The sequence below is a fragment of the Larus michahellis genome, chromosome 9 (genome assembly GCF_964199755.1).
Source record: "Larus michahellis chromosome 9, bLarMic1.1, whole genome shotgun sequence".
In the NCBI taxonomy this organism is placed as follows: domain Eukaryota; kingdom Metazoa; phylum Chordata; class Aves; order Charadriiformes; family Laridae; genus Larus; species Larus michahellis.
The window spans coordinates 15,827,888-15,843,347 of record NC_133904.1 but is presented as its reverse complement, the minus strand read 5'-3'; the positions used below and the strand labels follow the sequence as shown (position 1 = coordinate 15,843,347).

The 15,460-nt window shown below is 35.6% G+C and overlaps 1 protein-coding gene across 5 annotated transcripts in view; it reads right to left on the bottom strand.

Moving 5' to 3' along the window:
- The window catches only part of CGNL1 (cingulin like 1), a 66,622-nt gene that overhangs the window by 41,449 nt on the left and 9,713 nt on the right, over positions 1-15,460 (bottom strand). For 3 of the 5 annotated variants that reach the window (XM_074601863.1, XM_074601861.1, XM_074601864.1), the window contains exons 2-8: positions 6,735-8,334; positions 6,114-6,208; positions 5,001-5,094; positions 3,880-3,981; positions 3,012-3,160; positions 2,360-2,495; positions 192-404 (exon numbers count right to left, since the gene is read on the bottom strand). In XM_074601863.1, the coding sequence (XP_074457964.1) occupies positions 192-404; positions 2,360-2,495; positions 3,012-3,160; positions 3,880-3,981; positions 5,001-5,094; positions 6,114-6,208; positions 6,735-8,315 (2,370 nt within the window). In that variant the 5' untranslated portion in view covers positions 8,316-8,334. Of the gene's footprint in view, positions 1-191; positions 405-2,359; positions 2,496-3,011; positions 3,161-3,879; positions 3,982-5,000; positions 5,095-6,113; positions 6,209-6,734; positions 8,335-9,187; positions 9,325-15,460 lie in introns of all 5 variants that reach the window. The other 2 variants (XM_074601862.1, XM_074601866.1) reach the window with 2 other exon arrangements.

The window sequence follows — 15,460 nt, the reverse complement described above, 5'->3', positions numbered from 1 at the left end:
CAATTTCAGCTGTGACAAACAATCAAAACATTATATAAGTGTATGGAATAGAACTTATCAGCAGCAGCTAAGAATCTCCTAGCCCAAATCTACCTATTTATTTTGCTAAGGAAATATTAGTATCTGAAAGCATCTAGTATGGGACATCTGTGGCGCATATGATTTTTCCCTGCAAAGATTAATTATTTCACCTCTGTTGCTTTCTCCAGGCTCTGTTGTAGATTGAGCAATTCTTTATTGTGTTGTTCTTTAAGTTTATCCATCTCCATGTCATGGCTAGATACTTCTTCTTTTAGTGCTCCTTTTAAAGCCGTAAGCTCTCTCTCCCTCTTTCTCAAAATCTCTTCTTGTTGATCTTTTGCTATTAATACTTCTTGCAGATCCTGCTTCATTTGCATCAGCTCCTAAAGAACAAAATTAAACACAATTGCATGACAAATAGCTCCAATGGATGTTCTGTTTGTGTTGCAGAGAAGCAAAGCATCCAAGTGTAAGCTCCCCAAGGCCAACTTCATTTCGTATGACTGATGTATTTTTTTCAGCTTTTATAGTAAGCTAAAAATGTAATAAACCCTAAGGTTATTAGAACTGTAACAAATGCCTGATGTTTTATATAATGGGTCAACATATCTGATGCTGCAAAACTATGAAAAAATGTTGATGGTGTATGTTATGTTGTCTGTAAATAAAGCAGGAGTCAAACTAAGGGTGCAATTTAACAACTCCTTCAGTTCTACCTTCTGAAGCAAAGAGGCAGACAGGAACAAAGAAAAACCTTTTGTTTCCCACACTGCAAGAGAAGTGAACCCAATGATAATTCATTGTTGTCTTTTCTGCTGGGAAGAATAAAGTTGCTTCTGCAAGTGCTAAAGACAAAACGTGCTTTCCAACTGAGTCCATGCCTTTACACCCTTCCTCCTCCCACCATGTTTCCCCTAGAAGTCATTTCCCCTTTCCAAATTGCTGGTAAGGAAGTGGATAGTCAGTGAATATGAAGAATAAACACACACACTTATGTATACAAACACAGAATAAAACAACAGCAACAATCAAAAATGGACATCTTTAAATATTATCTAATTGGGTATTTCTCAAGCTGTGAATAATCGCACTTTCAAAAAGAATGCAAACTTCCCCTGCACTGAAGCAGGATCAGTACATCCTCTGTCCTTAAAAACCTACAATGAAAGTGATTCTACTGTCACCTCAGACAGCCATATTCCACTGTTTCTTTATCCATATTGATAGAAAACGTTTTCCAACAAATCAAATCTCTGCAGCTAAATCTCTTATTTCTTACTCTGTCTCCACACAACGTAGAAAAAGTGACCACTATCTCCATTATAGCAACATTATATAAGATGTGCTTTTGACTCTTCCCTCACTCCTCCATTCAGATTAAAGTCCTTCTTCATAGGTAATGTTTTTCAATGCTATCACCATCATCCCAGATATTCCCCTACTTATGTACAACTTTCATCTCTGCAGTGCCTGAGGTTTATGACAGTAACTTAAGAGAGTAATCAAATCTCATCTGCACAAAACAAGGTAGTTATTCCACTCAGCATGTCTTGCATACAAACATCTTTAATATTCCTGAGATCTACTGTCTATGCTTTTGCTCCCTGTTTTGCATTTTAACATTTAGCTTACATTTCTTCAGCTAGTTCTTTGCACTAGGATTGAGAGAAGTGACTTGTTTTGGTACTACAAATATTAAGATAATTCTGAATTCTTATCTTCCTCTTGAACCATTATGCACTGACACACCCTTACCAACAAATTTAATAAGCAATTTTCTCTATTTCATCATCAGTATATTACTATAACCAGGCTATAATCAATTGCTCTCTCATCCCCAGGTGACAAAAAACCCGTAACTCTTTTGTTCCTCTTCAGACTGTATCTCTTGTCTCCCTGGTCCCGTCAATAGGGGGTCAACAATTTAGAGATTGCTTTCGTGAGTTCTTTTCATTTTCTTAGATGAATCTCATCTGGCCTTGCTAGTATGTACACCTTCTTTAAACTGATCTTCCCTGTTCTGACCCAAACTCCTATTTAATCATTAAAACTGACTGCGATTATTACCTGGTAATAGTGGATAACTGAGCTGTCCCTCAACCATTATGCTATTTGTTCTCCTATTCTGTAAAACAATGGTACTTAGACTTTGTATTCCATTTACCGTTAATGTAGTTACTACAACATGCTTTCTTAGGTCACCTAATAACGGTATATTGTTTTAGATTAACAGAATGGAAAAGCTAAGGCATGTATTTCTTCTACATGTATCTTGGTTCCCACTTTTTATGCAATTCTTTTGATTTTGTCATCCTTCTTCTGGTACTTTATAACTAACCTCAATCAGAACCTCTTTCTCCCCTTCATCAGTATGTTTAGCGTTATCCAGTTCATCATGCATCTCAGACAGCTGGTCTTGAAGATCTCTGATCTCAGTCTGGTGTTGCTCCTGCTCCATCTTCACTTGAAAAAGCCTCATCAGGAAAAATTAGACAGGATTTTTTAATTTGTAGAAACCCTAATTTGTTCTTTCAAGTACTAAAAAGGTACAAGTATCTATTCCCATATTCCCCACAAGGGAATGGGATACAACACAGCAGAAAAATGAAATGTTAGAGGGGTAAAAAATGAGAACTCTTTTAAGTAGATATGTAAGTGGAAAGTTGTATTTTGATTTAAACCTGGTACTATATTCTTGACTAAAGCACTCGAGTGTTTCCGCATTTTAAAGACCTGAATTATATATTATGACCATGAAATATTAAAAAGCAATTTGCACTAAGAGGAAGACTGTAAATTCAACAATCTTTCTTTTCCTTCCAGATAGTACAAAAACATGCCATTTTTAAATGGTAGAAACATTTCCTACAATAACAAATGTCACTCTGTCTAATGCCATTAACATATTCTGAAGACACAGGTACTTTTAATCTAAAAGGTTTAAGAAAAGGTACAAATTCCAATTAATAACTTTTCTAGAAGTAACTCACTCTTCTAGGTTTTCTCTGAGTTCCTTCTCGCTTTCTTCCAGCTGCTTTTTTAAGGCTTCTTTTTCACATATACTTTCATCAAGTTGCAACTGAAGATCTTTCAGGCTTGCCCGTGTAGCATCTCTCTCTTCTTTGGAATTTTGCTGATTCTGAATTTTGTACACCAGAAGTTAAGCAAGATACTAAACTAAACATAAATAAATTAAAGGCTCTTTTTTATTGTATGAAAGAAGCCATTTCAAGACTTTGATATTTTTCACTTGTAGAAGTGCTTATTAATTTATGAATATTAAAAGCTTGGAATGTTTATTAGAGCACACAAAGCACTGCTTTTTGATTTGTATTAGAAATGTGAGAACTGAAAACTCCTCAGTACTATCTAATCAGTTTCAAGAATACTGATTCTTATCATAGACTCAAAATGCAAACTGAAAGAAGCCAGCTGTCCTTCTCATGTCTTCAGAGCGTGGCTGTACTTAATTACTTTGAATTCAGCACTGCAAAAATAATGCTGTAACTAATAAACAGCAGGTAATGAGTTATACAGTTTGTCTCTCACTGCACATGTATCTCACTGCAGTTGACAGATTAACATTTACCTCTGAAGATACCCAAGAAATTTTATGTGCATATGCCTGACATTTTATTTTTGCTCCAAACTCCTCAAATACTAAGAAAGACTTCTTAAAGAGGGTAATTATGCTATGAGCAACTACACTTAAAATAAAAAGTCTTCTGTAAAAGCACAGGTATATCTGGATTAAAAAGAATACGAAGCAAAAAAGATTCAGATGGTTGATCAGTTGTCACTTACTTAGAAAAGTATATTTGAAATAGTCAAATGTTTTATAACAACAAAGTATCCTACCCGAATTTCTAGATCCAGTTTTTTCTCTAATTCTTCCACTTTCCTTTCAAGCTCTGCTTTTTGTTCCACCAATGCTTTTACTTCAGCTGAAGAATCCGAAACCTGCAATTAAATAGAGATGTATATTCCCACAAAGCCAAGATGTTCTTTGACAATTGTTTTTTAAAATCTAAAGCAAGTCTAATAAAGTGTAGCATCAACTGCCTGAGCTCACCAGGGACTTTTCACATGGGTCAAGCCAAGCTAACGTTTTCAAAGGAACCATGATTTGATTTTCATAAAACTTCTTGGTAATTGCTCAAGGAATGTTGCCAATAATACAGAAAAAACACAAACCTAAAGAAAAATTCAAATTAGGCAACACATGAAATAAATCATGAGTACTTGGGGCCAAATTTGACTGAGATATCACCAATTACACAAAATGGACATCAAAAGAATTCATGCGTATATGTCAAGACAGATTTTCAAACACTGTTTTTCGGTAGTTTCTTAAGATGTGTTTCACATTTTCATTTTGACTAATTATAGCCCAGGACAAAATAATCATCAAAAGTAATCACTTAATCCTTCTTATGCCAGCACTGGGCATTTCTTCACTTTGCTTTAGAAATGAAAAAATAGTGCACCACGTAGCAGGAAACAAAAACTTTTCAGTAGGCAGATCGTCAAATGCTGTTATTGTAATATGGCTTTTAAACAATATCCTAGACTACTGCTTTTCTAAATTACAAATTAAAAAACTCTCTTCACTTGTATATCTATTTCCATCACTATAATGAGAAGATGGTCCACCATTATTTTTTTAAAGCTACGTATGTTACCTTTTTCTTCAATCCAACAGCCTTTTGATATTTATGCTAAGTTTGCATATCTCTCCTTCTTAAGCATAGAAGCAAAATGTAGAAGCTCTCACGGTAGACTCCTTTACATTCTTTTTTAATTGTTAACATGAAGATTTCTCATAAATCACCTCAATGTATGATTAAAATTAAGCCATAGTACTGAGGAACTACAAGAATAGTTTAATTGAAGTCAGTGAGGGGACTCAAACTTTTAAAGCCCTGTTTGAACACTCTATCACTATAAAACAAGCCAAAGCAACTTAAAAAATTGTTTACCTGTGTCCTTCCAGCAGCTCTTGACTTTAAAGTCTGAATTTTCTCAAAAACTAAGTTGACTTTCCTCTTTGTTGCATCGTCATTATCAGCACTTCTAAAACACAGACAGTAGAAGTAAGCAACAACATGATCAAAGGTACTATTTTGTTAACATCAAAACAAATTCAGAGTGTCCAAACTACTGAAAATCACCATAAAAGAAAAAAATCTAATATGAACCAGTCAGAAATTATCTTCACTATGATTTCATTAAAACCTTTAAAGAGAGGCATATTCGGAATGTTTTCTAAAAAAAACCAAAATAAACAAACAAAAAAACCCCAAAAAACACCATCAAACCAAATACACCAAAGAAACAAGAACACCAAAAACCCCACTAAAACTCATAACACACAGCCCCTTCACTTCGCCCCCCCCAAATAAATCATTGAACTCTTTAATTGCAACTCTCTTGTACAAAAGTATAGCTGTGGAAAGACATGTATTCAGCATGTATATTATTCAGACATAGTGAAATTAGAAATAATTAGTATTAGGTTTTTCAAGTCCTGACTACTGCACCATAAAATAGCACTCCAACAGCTCCCAGAACCTGCTACATCAGGAATATAAAGAAACGTAACTGCATCATGTATATTTTAATTCATTTCTCCTTCCTTCATCTTTCAATGAGTTATCATTAGAAAATACCAAGTAGAAGAGTTACAGGTGGACAAACGATTAAATGCAGAGCAACAAGACAGCTTCTGTCAAACCTTAAGAGATAACACTTTGTTGTTGTTGTTGTTTAAAAAATCCACAAGCTTAAACTCCCATGAGGTATGATGAACTCCATATCGCATGAAGTTTAAGTCCAGAAGTATTTTGAAGACAAAACATACTCTAATTCACAACTATCAAGTACATTTAATCAAATCCTGTACAATACCTTACCCAAGTCCTGATTGCCTGGGTATTTTGAGATCCTATAATGCCTGAAAGGGCACAGAATTATGAAACAGACATTTAATTTAGTTATAGCTTTGATTTTATAGTTTCGCATTTTAAATGTAATAGAAAATAAACACTGAGAAAATACAATCTCCTCTCCAAAAGTTAGCTCTGTTTACTAACCCTTCCTTTAGGTAATTGTAAAGTATCTGTTTAGCAGTCTCTTCATTCGTTTGTTGTGCAAGTTCTTGCTGCCCTTTCAAGAGATCAGGAGTTGCCTAAAAGGACAAGATAAAATGTCAAAAAATATAATCCTGTGAGGGTTGTAAATACAACCTGGACAACTGAAGTTCTCCATTCTATTCTATCATGAAAAAAATTATGAACTCTGGACCTAAAGTTCACAAAGATCCATTGGAGTTTTCTCTTAGTGCAAGAAGAAAGCATACTCCACACCAAAAGAAAGAAAACATAATTTTGCATGGAGTTACATACATTTCAGCATTCTACTTTTGTCCATTTATGTTTAAGAATCATCATAACATCACTTACAATAATCTTCTTTGTCCCCACCATGTTCTTTCACCCATACAAGAATAAACTGTTTTACAAGCCCTGTTTTCTATACCTGCAACTACAGGAATAATTTCTGTATTTACATTTCTCCAGAACAACTCTGCTATCCCATTTGCAAGTATTGTGTGATGGGAGTTTGTTCTAATGAAGAGCACAAAAAATGCATTTAACAATATGGCAGTTTTAGTATGCCAGAGTGCAAAACACAACAAGTAAATTCAAAATTACCTGTATATTAGGGATGGATGAAAATGTTTTTACAGAAATCTTCTTGGTTCCTGAATCAGGTGGAATTGTGATTCGGTTTGGCAACAACAAAGTAGAAGTTACTGTTCTAACTTCCTCTCTCTTATTCTGTCCTGGGAGTGTACATGACCTAAACATCAAGCTCTCAGTATCAGCTCCGTTTTGTTTATGGTACTGCAAAGAATTGAAATTGCTGTTCTGAGTGTCTTTATCAGGCATTTGCAGTTTTCCAATACTTCGAGCAGAAATCTTTATCTCTTTCGAAGGTGACTTTTGATCTCTGGATAACTGCTTGTGAAGGCAAACTTTAGATGGTCTCAGCAAGTGCTCTGTTGACTTACCCAAGCTTTTACTGAATTCACCTAAATAATCTGAATTTACATCAAGCCCTAATGACAAGGCACTATCAACGCTTCTTGATCTTTTACGATCATCTGGATGAATTCTATTCCTTTTTCCTGACCTACCTCTTCTGTGAGGATCAACTTTCTTATCAAACTTTTCAATTAGTTGATCCACTCCTGGAAGTGAACCAGTATCAATATCACGGCCAGTTCCAGGCAAAAATGGGATATATCTTCTGTTTTCATGCCGATTAACGTTGTCTGCATAGATGGCATACTCTTGGTCATCAAGTAAAAATCTGTATAAGGAATTTGCAGAAGTGGGAGTAGCTGATGAGGATGATGATCTTCGTGAGTCATCCAATACTGTCCCAGCTGAATCTTGTCTGCGGAAGGGAAGAACATCTGGTCTAGGTTTTCTTGTCTCCGGATAAGCAGTGGGACTAACACATGGGGATCCTCCTGCAGACGAAAATGATTCTGAAACACGCACTTCATTGGGGCTGATCGTGCTACTAGGACAATCTGACAGTTGCTTATTTTGGTCTTCTACTGATCTGTTCAAACGTATCTTTTTTGAATTTGCTTTGGTTGGCTCTGCAAGATGTGTATTTGTTTTCTGTAGGGACACTACTTTAGATGAGGAAATCCAAGGCTTTGCTTCGGTTTTATCTTCATCTGCAAAAGATTCAGATTTACTGCACACAGCAGATTGGTATTTATCCAAGTTCAAGTTATTTTTTTCAGGATCATAAGGCTGCAAAAGTTCAGGATGTCTTTGAAAGTTCAACAAATTGGAGGATTTCATTGTTCCATCTTTAAAATCTGATATTCCATTTTCCTCTTCATCCAGATTGGTTATCTTTAGGCTTTTAAGCATACAGGGTTGCATGTGCTGTGTTCCAGGAAACTTTGGGTGTTCACCGTTTTTGTCCTCCAACTTAAAAGCAATATTGGAGTCTGTGGCTGGCTTGCTTACACTCTGAGAAATGACCTGCTGTTCTTTTCCAGGAGGTGGATTTTCTGACAAACATCCTTCTGTATTGTTTAGTACTATGTAAGGATGTCCATCAATTCCTTGGACTCTAATACTGACACCGTAAGACCCCGTCCTAGAATTTTGTGCATTTCTAGTTTTTTGAGTCTCCTCACTTGCGAGTTCAAGAGTGACTTCATAGTCCTGCTGCACGTGCTTAAAACCAGCAAAATATGGCTCCATGATTATCAGAGGATTATAGCTGAAGAAAAATTTTAAAAAGTCATTGCTTTAAGTTGTTGTTTTAAGTACTTTAGATTATTTCATTAATTACTTTATTCCACCATTCAATGTGACTATCAAGACTAACAGTAACATGCAGAGAAATCAACATACAAGCTACACAAAGCGCAAAGTGAATGCATTGTGACACAAAGATAAATGTCTGACTGACCGATTCTGGATCAATGTAAGGTTATGTTATGACTGTAAATGTTAAGAAATAACAATTAATATTACCTACGCAGAATTGGTGCCAGTTGCTTTGGAATCAAATGACTTCAAATATAATCAATTCTAGTACAATTGTTTTCAGTCAAAGCAGCTTTTATTTTGGGTATCTCCACTATATTTACTGAAAGACTGTATCCTTCACCAACCAATGATCATTTTATAGCCAGCAGTTAGTACCAGGCATATTAACATTTAAACATAAGCCCAGGAGAACAAAGCACAACCAGTTAGTTTTAGGTAACTAAAGCACTGCAAGGATGGTCAATAACCTTATGCCTTTGATTTGTGCTTTTATGTACGTGGTTTTCAATGTTTGTTTCTAAAGACATATGAAAATAAACTTTTTAATTGATTATCTCATTGTCATCCCTAAAAATAAACTTTCCTACAGATTAATTTAACAATCCTCCAATTGTGGGCTTGTTCCAGAAAACTCCAGTTGCTATTTTAAAACAGGTACTATACTGAGCAAGAGAAATGGAAAAATACTGCTAGTATTTCCAAGGCTGAGAGTACCTTTTTCAGAAGCAACAGAATGCTAACTCCATGCCTGTATGTGCCAAAACTGTTTCAGTTCTAGAAAACAATAAATTAAACCCTACCTGCACTTTTAATGTTAAATGCCATTCTTTCTTTCTGTAAGAGCTGGTTTTGTGGGTAGTTTTACTTTACTATCTGTTGCATATTATGAGCCAACTGTCTAGTGGCAGAGGCAATGCAGTGACAGTAAGAGCCGTGTCTATAAAAGAACAGAACAGAAGACTGTGTCAGACTGATGCAAAACCTGCAGAGAATAAACTTTTGAACTGAGCTGGAGAGTTGAGTAATCACTGAAGCCTGACAAAACCAAGATAACTAAATGATGGTGAATAATCATCAAGAGGAAACCCAAACAACAGGAAAAATAAACCTCTACACCCAGTTCCACTCCTGTGTATCTCAGCATGAACCATCTCCCTCAGATATTCTAATCAACAACAGAATTATCATTTTTTCCTGACAGTGAATTAAAAAGTTTGGCTCAGTATTCATAGTATGTTAGTTTCCACACAATCCTTCCTTCTAGCAGGACAGCTCCCCTCAAAATCTCTTCCTCTCCCTAAAACCCAACTCCAGTCCCTCCTCAACAGTAGGCTTACTTCATCTGAAGGAATCAGCGTATCTTTCTCTAAATGCAATGCTAGATACAACATGATTATTTTAATGAAGAAAAAAAAGCTGTCTTACTGTCGAAGTAATTCCTTAAATATTAAAAGATTTGGTGAACTAGTTAAATTAACCAGAAATTAATTCAGGGGTTAAATTCACTTAGTAAAGGGAAGTAAACAGACACTACAAATTCGATCTACATTTAAGACTTTCTGGAATAGGAAGAGAAACAGAAGAAGGGAAAAGCAAAGATGAGCCAGAGAATGCTAAGGGAAGTGGAAAAATGAAGGAGCAAGATCAATGGAAGGAACAGCAAGGACCTATACATTCATTATCTTGGGCCTCCATTCTATGTATTTCCCCATAATTTTTTACCTTCTTTTCTGAACACTTATAACATCTCACATTAATTACACTGTTTCAATGTATAAACCGAGACAAAAATGACAAAGTAAAAATATCAGAAGCTGATTCTAATCACCCAGAATCAATGAAGAGATCTCCATTAATTTAGTGGGTTTTGCCCAGGGTGCTGAAATCAGCTTCTGAGCTGCACTGATGGTGGCTGAGAAAGCAAAGAAGGAAAAACGGAGAGCACTGCAGGGAGTTGTAACTTAGAATATACACTATAAAGGAACCAGACTCCACTAATCTAATGAATGGTTGCTGGATGTGGGAAAGAAAGCAGGCTCTCCACTTTGTTCTTCAAACTGTTGAGTGGGTCCAGCTACACTCATCAATATCTCAAAATTGTTCTTTGTTTGCTCAAGGCAACAAAAAAGAAATATTTTTAAAGTTTAAAAGTTGTTTTCAAATAAAGTAAGCATTTTGACGCTTTTATGCTTTCCATTTTTATATTACGGTTATATGATGTTGATGATCTGAAGTCAGTACTATGGGTATGTAATGAAATAATAAAATTTAAATAATTTCAAGTTTTAGCAAAATTAACATTATTAAATGAAGTTTCTCAGACTTCTAAATCAAATCTGCATGATTGTCTAGGGAAAAAGACATGAATTTGTAACTGAAAATTACTAACAAAGAGACTTCAAACAGCCCATGAAAAAAGCAACATAATTCTATGTCTTCTAAAGAGCAAGCGTTTAAAGTGTCACAATTAATGCTTTCAGGAAATACAAATGATTCAGAACTCTAACTTTATAAAAAAGAAATCTAGTTGGCAGAATACAGTGTGCTGATACTACTTTGAGTAAGTTAAAATCACTCATGCCATATTTGCACGTGACCATGGAAGTGAAAAAACACCATGACTTACACATAGTTGGTAGCATGCACCTGCAGTAGGTGAATGCATCTTTAAAAAGGGTCTTTAAAAAGGGTCTCCAAGTAGCAATTCTGGCAAGATTAGAAATGGTGACAATAAATTTAGACAAATTACTTAGTATATGAAAATTTACACTACACTTTAAAGCTGCATGTATTATCAGAGCTATAAAAAGGGTAAAGTTCATCGGAATTTGCCAATAGTGGTAACATTTAACAAATACAAGAAAAAGGGGTCAATAAAAATAAACCTAAAACTTAGAAAAAAAGGATTCAAATCGATCAGCATAAAGAATAGATAAGCAATAAATTACAATACGTCATATTCAGGGAGACTGCAAAAGCTGCTCTTTCAAACATGTTGCAAAGTTGCTAAAAATATTAAATAACCAGAAAAAAAATATCAAAAACCACCACAACACAAAAAAGCAACTACAAAACATCAAAACCCCTAGTGTATAGTGGAGAGAGTATTTAGGTTAATAATCTACCTTAAGTTAACCATTAATGTATTTACTTTGCCTCTAAAACTATAAAGAAATAAATTTATTTGTCTTCTTCATGTGCATTATACTAATAAAACACTTAGTTTTACTATACAAAAGGATAAAACCTTGTAGAAATGAAAGTGCTAAAACACTTTTTAAAATAAAACATTTTTTCTTTCTGGAACTGTGAAAAAAATATATATATATAAATCCTCATTACTTTCACAAGAAAATAAGACAGGTGGCCTTACCATTCAAATAGGCTTTACTCAGAGTTCCTATTTTATAGGGTGTCAAGCCACAACATATAATACTCTCGTGAACTACATAATATAAAAAAGTTATTTTACAATACACGAAAACACAGGTTTTGTAATATTGTAAACATTTTTAAATTAAAAAAAAAAGCATTGCTGGTTTTCCTCACACAAGGCCTTTCTGCTGAAAACCTAAAATCTCTAATGATGTTAATTGTTCGATTACAGTTACAGTCATATTTCTACACACACGTTGTAGTCGGTATCTCAGGCTTTGGCAGGCTTACAGCAATAGATTAAGATGAGAGGTCTGAAGCTGTTCCTCTCCCATCTGTCTGCCCCACTCCTCTGATGGACATCACCACATCAAAACTGAGAACATCTGAACACTCTGATGGCTGAATATATACCTCAGCCACAAAAATTGGCAGACTGGCACAATCAGGTAAATGCAGTCAGCCCTGTGTTCCATACTATTACTGACTGAAATTCTGACATCTGATACAGTGGAGGAGCTGACAGCTGGACGCACTGACAGATACAACTGTCCAGTTTTAATCCTTTAAGTCCACTGAAGTCCTCAAATGTTATGACAGAACACTTTGTTTACTCTTAAGCTTACAAAAAGAGGTTAGATATTTTAATAGTAGTTAGGAAGAGATTCTCCCTATTTGTGGAGCTGCTTGTTGTTTCCTTGTAGTTACTCATAAAAAAGAGAAGCTTTTTTTTTAAACGAGGGTGATATAAATTCTAATTTCAGGTTTTCTGCCAAACTAATACTTTTAATTTTAAATAATACTGTCTTGCTAGCAATTCTATTCGCTGTCTCAGAGGAGTTTAAAAATATAGTTCTCAGAAAACAGAAGCAATGATTCTGCATAAATTCTTAATTAGGTAGAAATTCTATTATTTTATAAAATCAGTTCTTACCTCCTATTTGTGAAGCAAATATTATCACAACAGCATATATAAATTAATCAGGACATAAGAAATAAATACTTTAATAAATTATTTTATTTTTTATATATGTGTAGTCCCTGTGTATTCACATTCAGTTTCATCAGGCTACAGGATCAAGTTCTTAAAAAAGTTCCAAATATGTTGGTTTGAAAGATGCTTACTTCACTTTAATGTTGTATGTTACCCACTGACTTAAAAAATGTAGGCCATAACACACTAAGCCCAAAAGCAACAGCTCTAGCACCCTGTTATCTCGGCTTGTACAATCCTCCCTGCTCCTTTCGTGAGCCAGCAGCCATACAGCCACCCGGCCTTACTCATCCAGCAAAAAAATGAGCAAGTCAGGCACCAGGGAATGATGGGATCGCCTATTTTGGCAGCAACATGGCCTTGGACTGCTTGAGGCAATCACAAAATTCCAAACCAAATTTGTGTTTTAACTCCATTTTCAGGGACAGAAACCTTTAAAAACTTCTGCAAACAAACAAAATTGGCACTCAAAGCTGTTCGAACCTTTCAGTTTGGGGATTTCTTTTTAAAATAAGCCTTCATAAACGTGTTTAAACACTCACTTTAAATACTGGCCTCCAGTGGGTATGAAAGTCCCGTGTTTTATCATTACTCAGAAGTGGTTTCATTTTTCTGAACAACTTATTTTTGCCAAAAATAGAAACTGTGACTTTTTTGTTTATGAAGAGAACTTGTCAGCAGAGGTTCTCATGTCTGAAAATCCAGTACTCTGCATGTTCTTCTGTAGCAGTTTGCTCTTCAGTGGTGATATGATACTTTACAAAGAACCACAAAAAAGGAATAGTGAAGGTTTAACAGGTCAAAAACTTTTTTATTTTAGAATGCCTCCAAAACATTTCCTTTCACAGCTATTTTAAAGCTAGCTACCAGGAGCTATTTGAGACCCACCTTACAAAAAAGAAAACCCCTGTAATTTGGAACCCTGACTGGTCTCTCTGCCAACATGAGCAGAAAAGAGTGTCTTTGAGAAACATACTCATGTGCCAGACATGGCTGTTCTTTTCAGCAGCTCTGCAGCCTTCCTAACATTACAGCATCACAAAGGCACGGAATTGTGTCCACTCATCCATTTCAGTTCTTTAGCCAAATCTACAAGACAGATTTATCAAAAAAAAACACCTTCCCAACCCTGTTAAATGCCATGCTCTGCATATCAAGCTTGTTCTTCTGTACCCTGGCCACCCATCTGCAATAAAGCACCTCACGCTTTCTGCTTCCAGCATGCGAGCCAACCAGCTGCACTGGACAGACGGGGCTCCTGAGATATGGAATACAGGCAGAGATGCTGACCAGCATGTGTGGGGACACACTGTCCCACCAGTGGATATGTTCCCTGCCCTCCTTAAAGAGCCACGGCTCCTTCACAGGTATTGCCTCATATTACGTGTATGCTCATTTTGCATACATCTAGTGAAAGAATATGGAAAAATAAAAAGGATCAGACTTTTCCTATGGCACTAGAACTCCTCTCTGGCTGTCTTGATGATAGAAAAACAGGAACTCCCTCATATTCAGTATCATAATCCTGAGACTCCTAAGACTAAATAAAATGAAGAATTTTCATTACAGGAAGATTAGGGCATACCACATTATCTGCCCTTCGGAGGCATGAACTTTTAGAATTCTGAAAATTTCAAGCTATTAAAGGCTAACTTATCAAATTACATTTGATACCATGGAAGTTATTCCCAAATTTTCTCACTATACAAAAAAACAGTCACTACCCATACTATCTAATCACTGCCTTTTTTCAAAAAAGAAGGATATTACAGTTTATGGATGTTTACTCCAGATTTTTCACACATGCACAGCAAAATGCCAGGAAGGAACTATGAAATTTGTCCTCCAGCTTTACGTAACACCAAGCTTGCTCTCCAAGCTAAATAATGGATTCTCTGTGCAGCTGACTATTCAGAAAGTACCAGCAATATCACATGAAGACAAAGTGGGTGTTAGGTCAATAATAAATAACAGTGCTATGGAAAAAAAGACAGGAAATAACTTTAGGAGAGAAGAGGAAGGAAAACTTACATACTGTGAGGGTAAAGAAAAGGAAGCAGACAGGATAATTCATGGAAAGACCAAAACTGTAATGTTTTTACACTTGGTGGAACACAATCTCATAAACATAAAAGCATGAGGGGAAACTTCATCACTGTCAATCCTACCAGCAATCTGAGGCTTCTGCAAAAGGCAAACGGGCCTGGGTTGCTGTCCCTTTCAGTCTATATGGAAGATATCTCTGGGGTAGGTGAGTTTACTTGATCTCCTGCTTACAGGACAGCAGAAGGGAGAAAAGTGAAATTTTAATGTTCCAGATATGGGACTGTAAAAAGGGACAGTAAATCTAATGTAAGAGCAAACTGACACTGCCCAGCAACAGAAAGACATCTGAAACAACAAGTTTGCCATCTGACCAGTAGATTCCTTATCCACATTTAATATTTTTTTCCTACTTGAGGTATATTTTTTGTGTCTATAAAATTGTATTTGTATCATATCTGGCAGTCATTCCTCACAATTATTAGAAAGAAAATTATGATAGTTACAGAACACAGTAAAACCTCCACAGCAATTTCTTCTTGTCCCTGTACTGTCTGTAAACTGCCACTCCCTGTCTAGTGGTCAAAATTCAGAACTTTCAAAAGGCCTATGCAGAGGATTTTCTACAATATATTATGTCATAATTCAGCATATGCAGGCT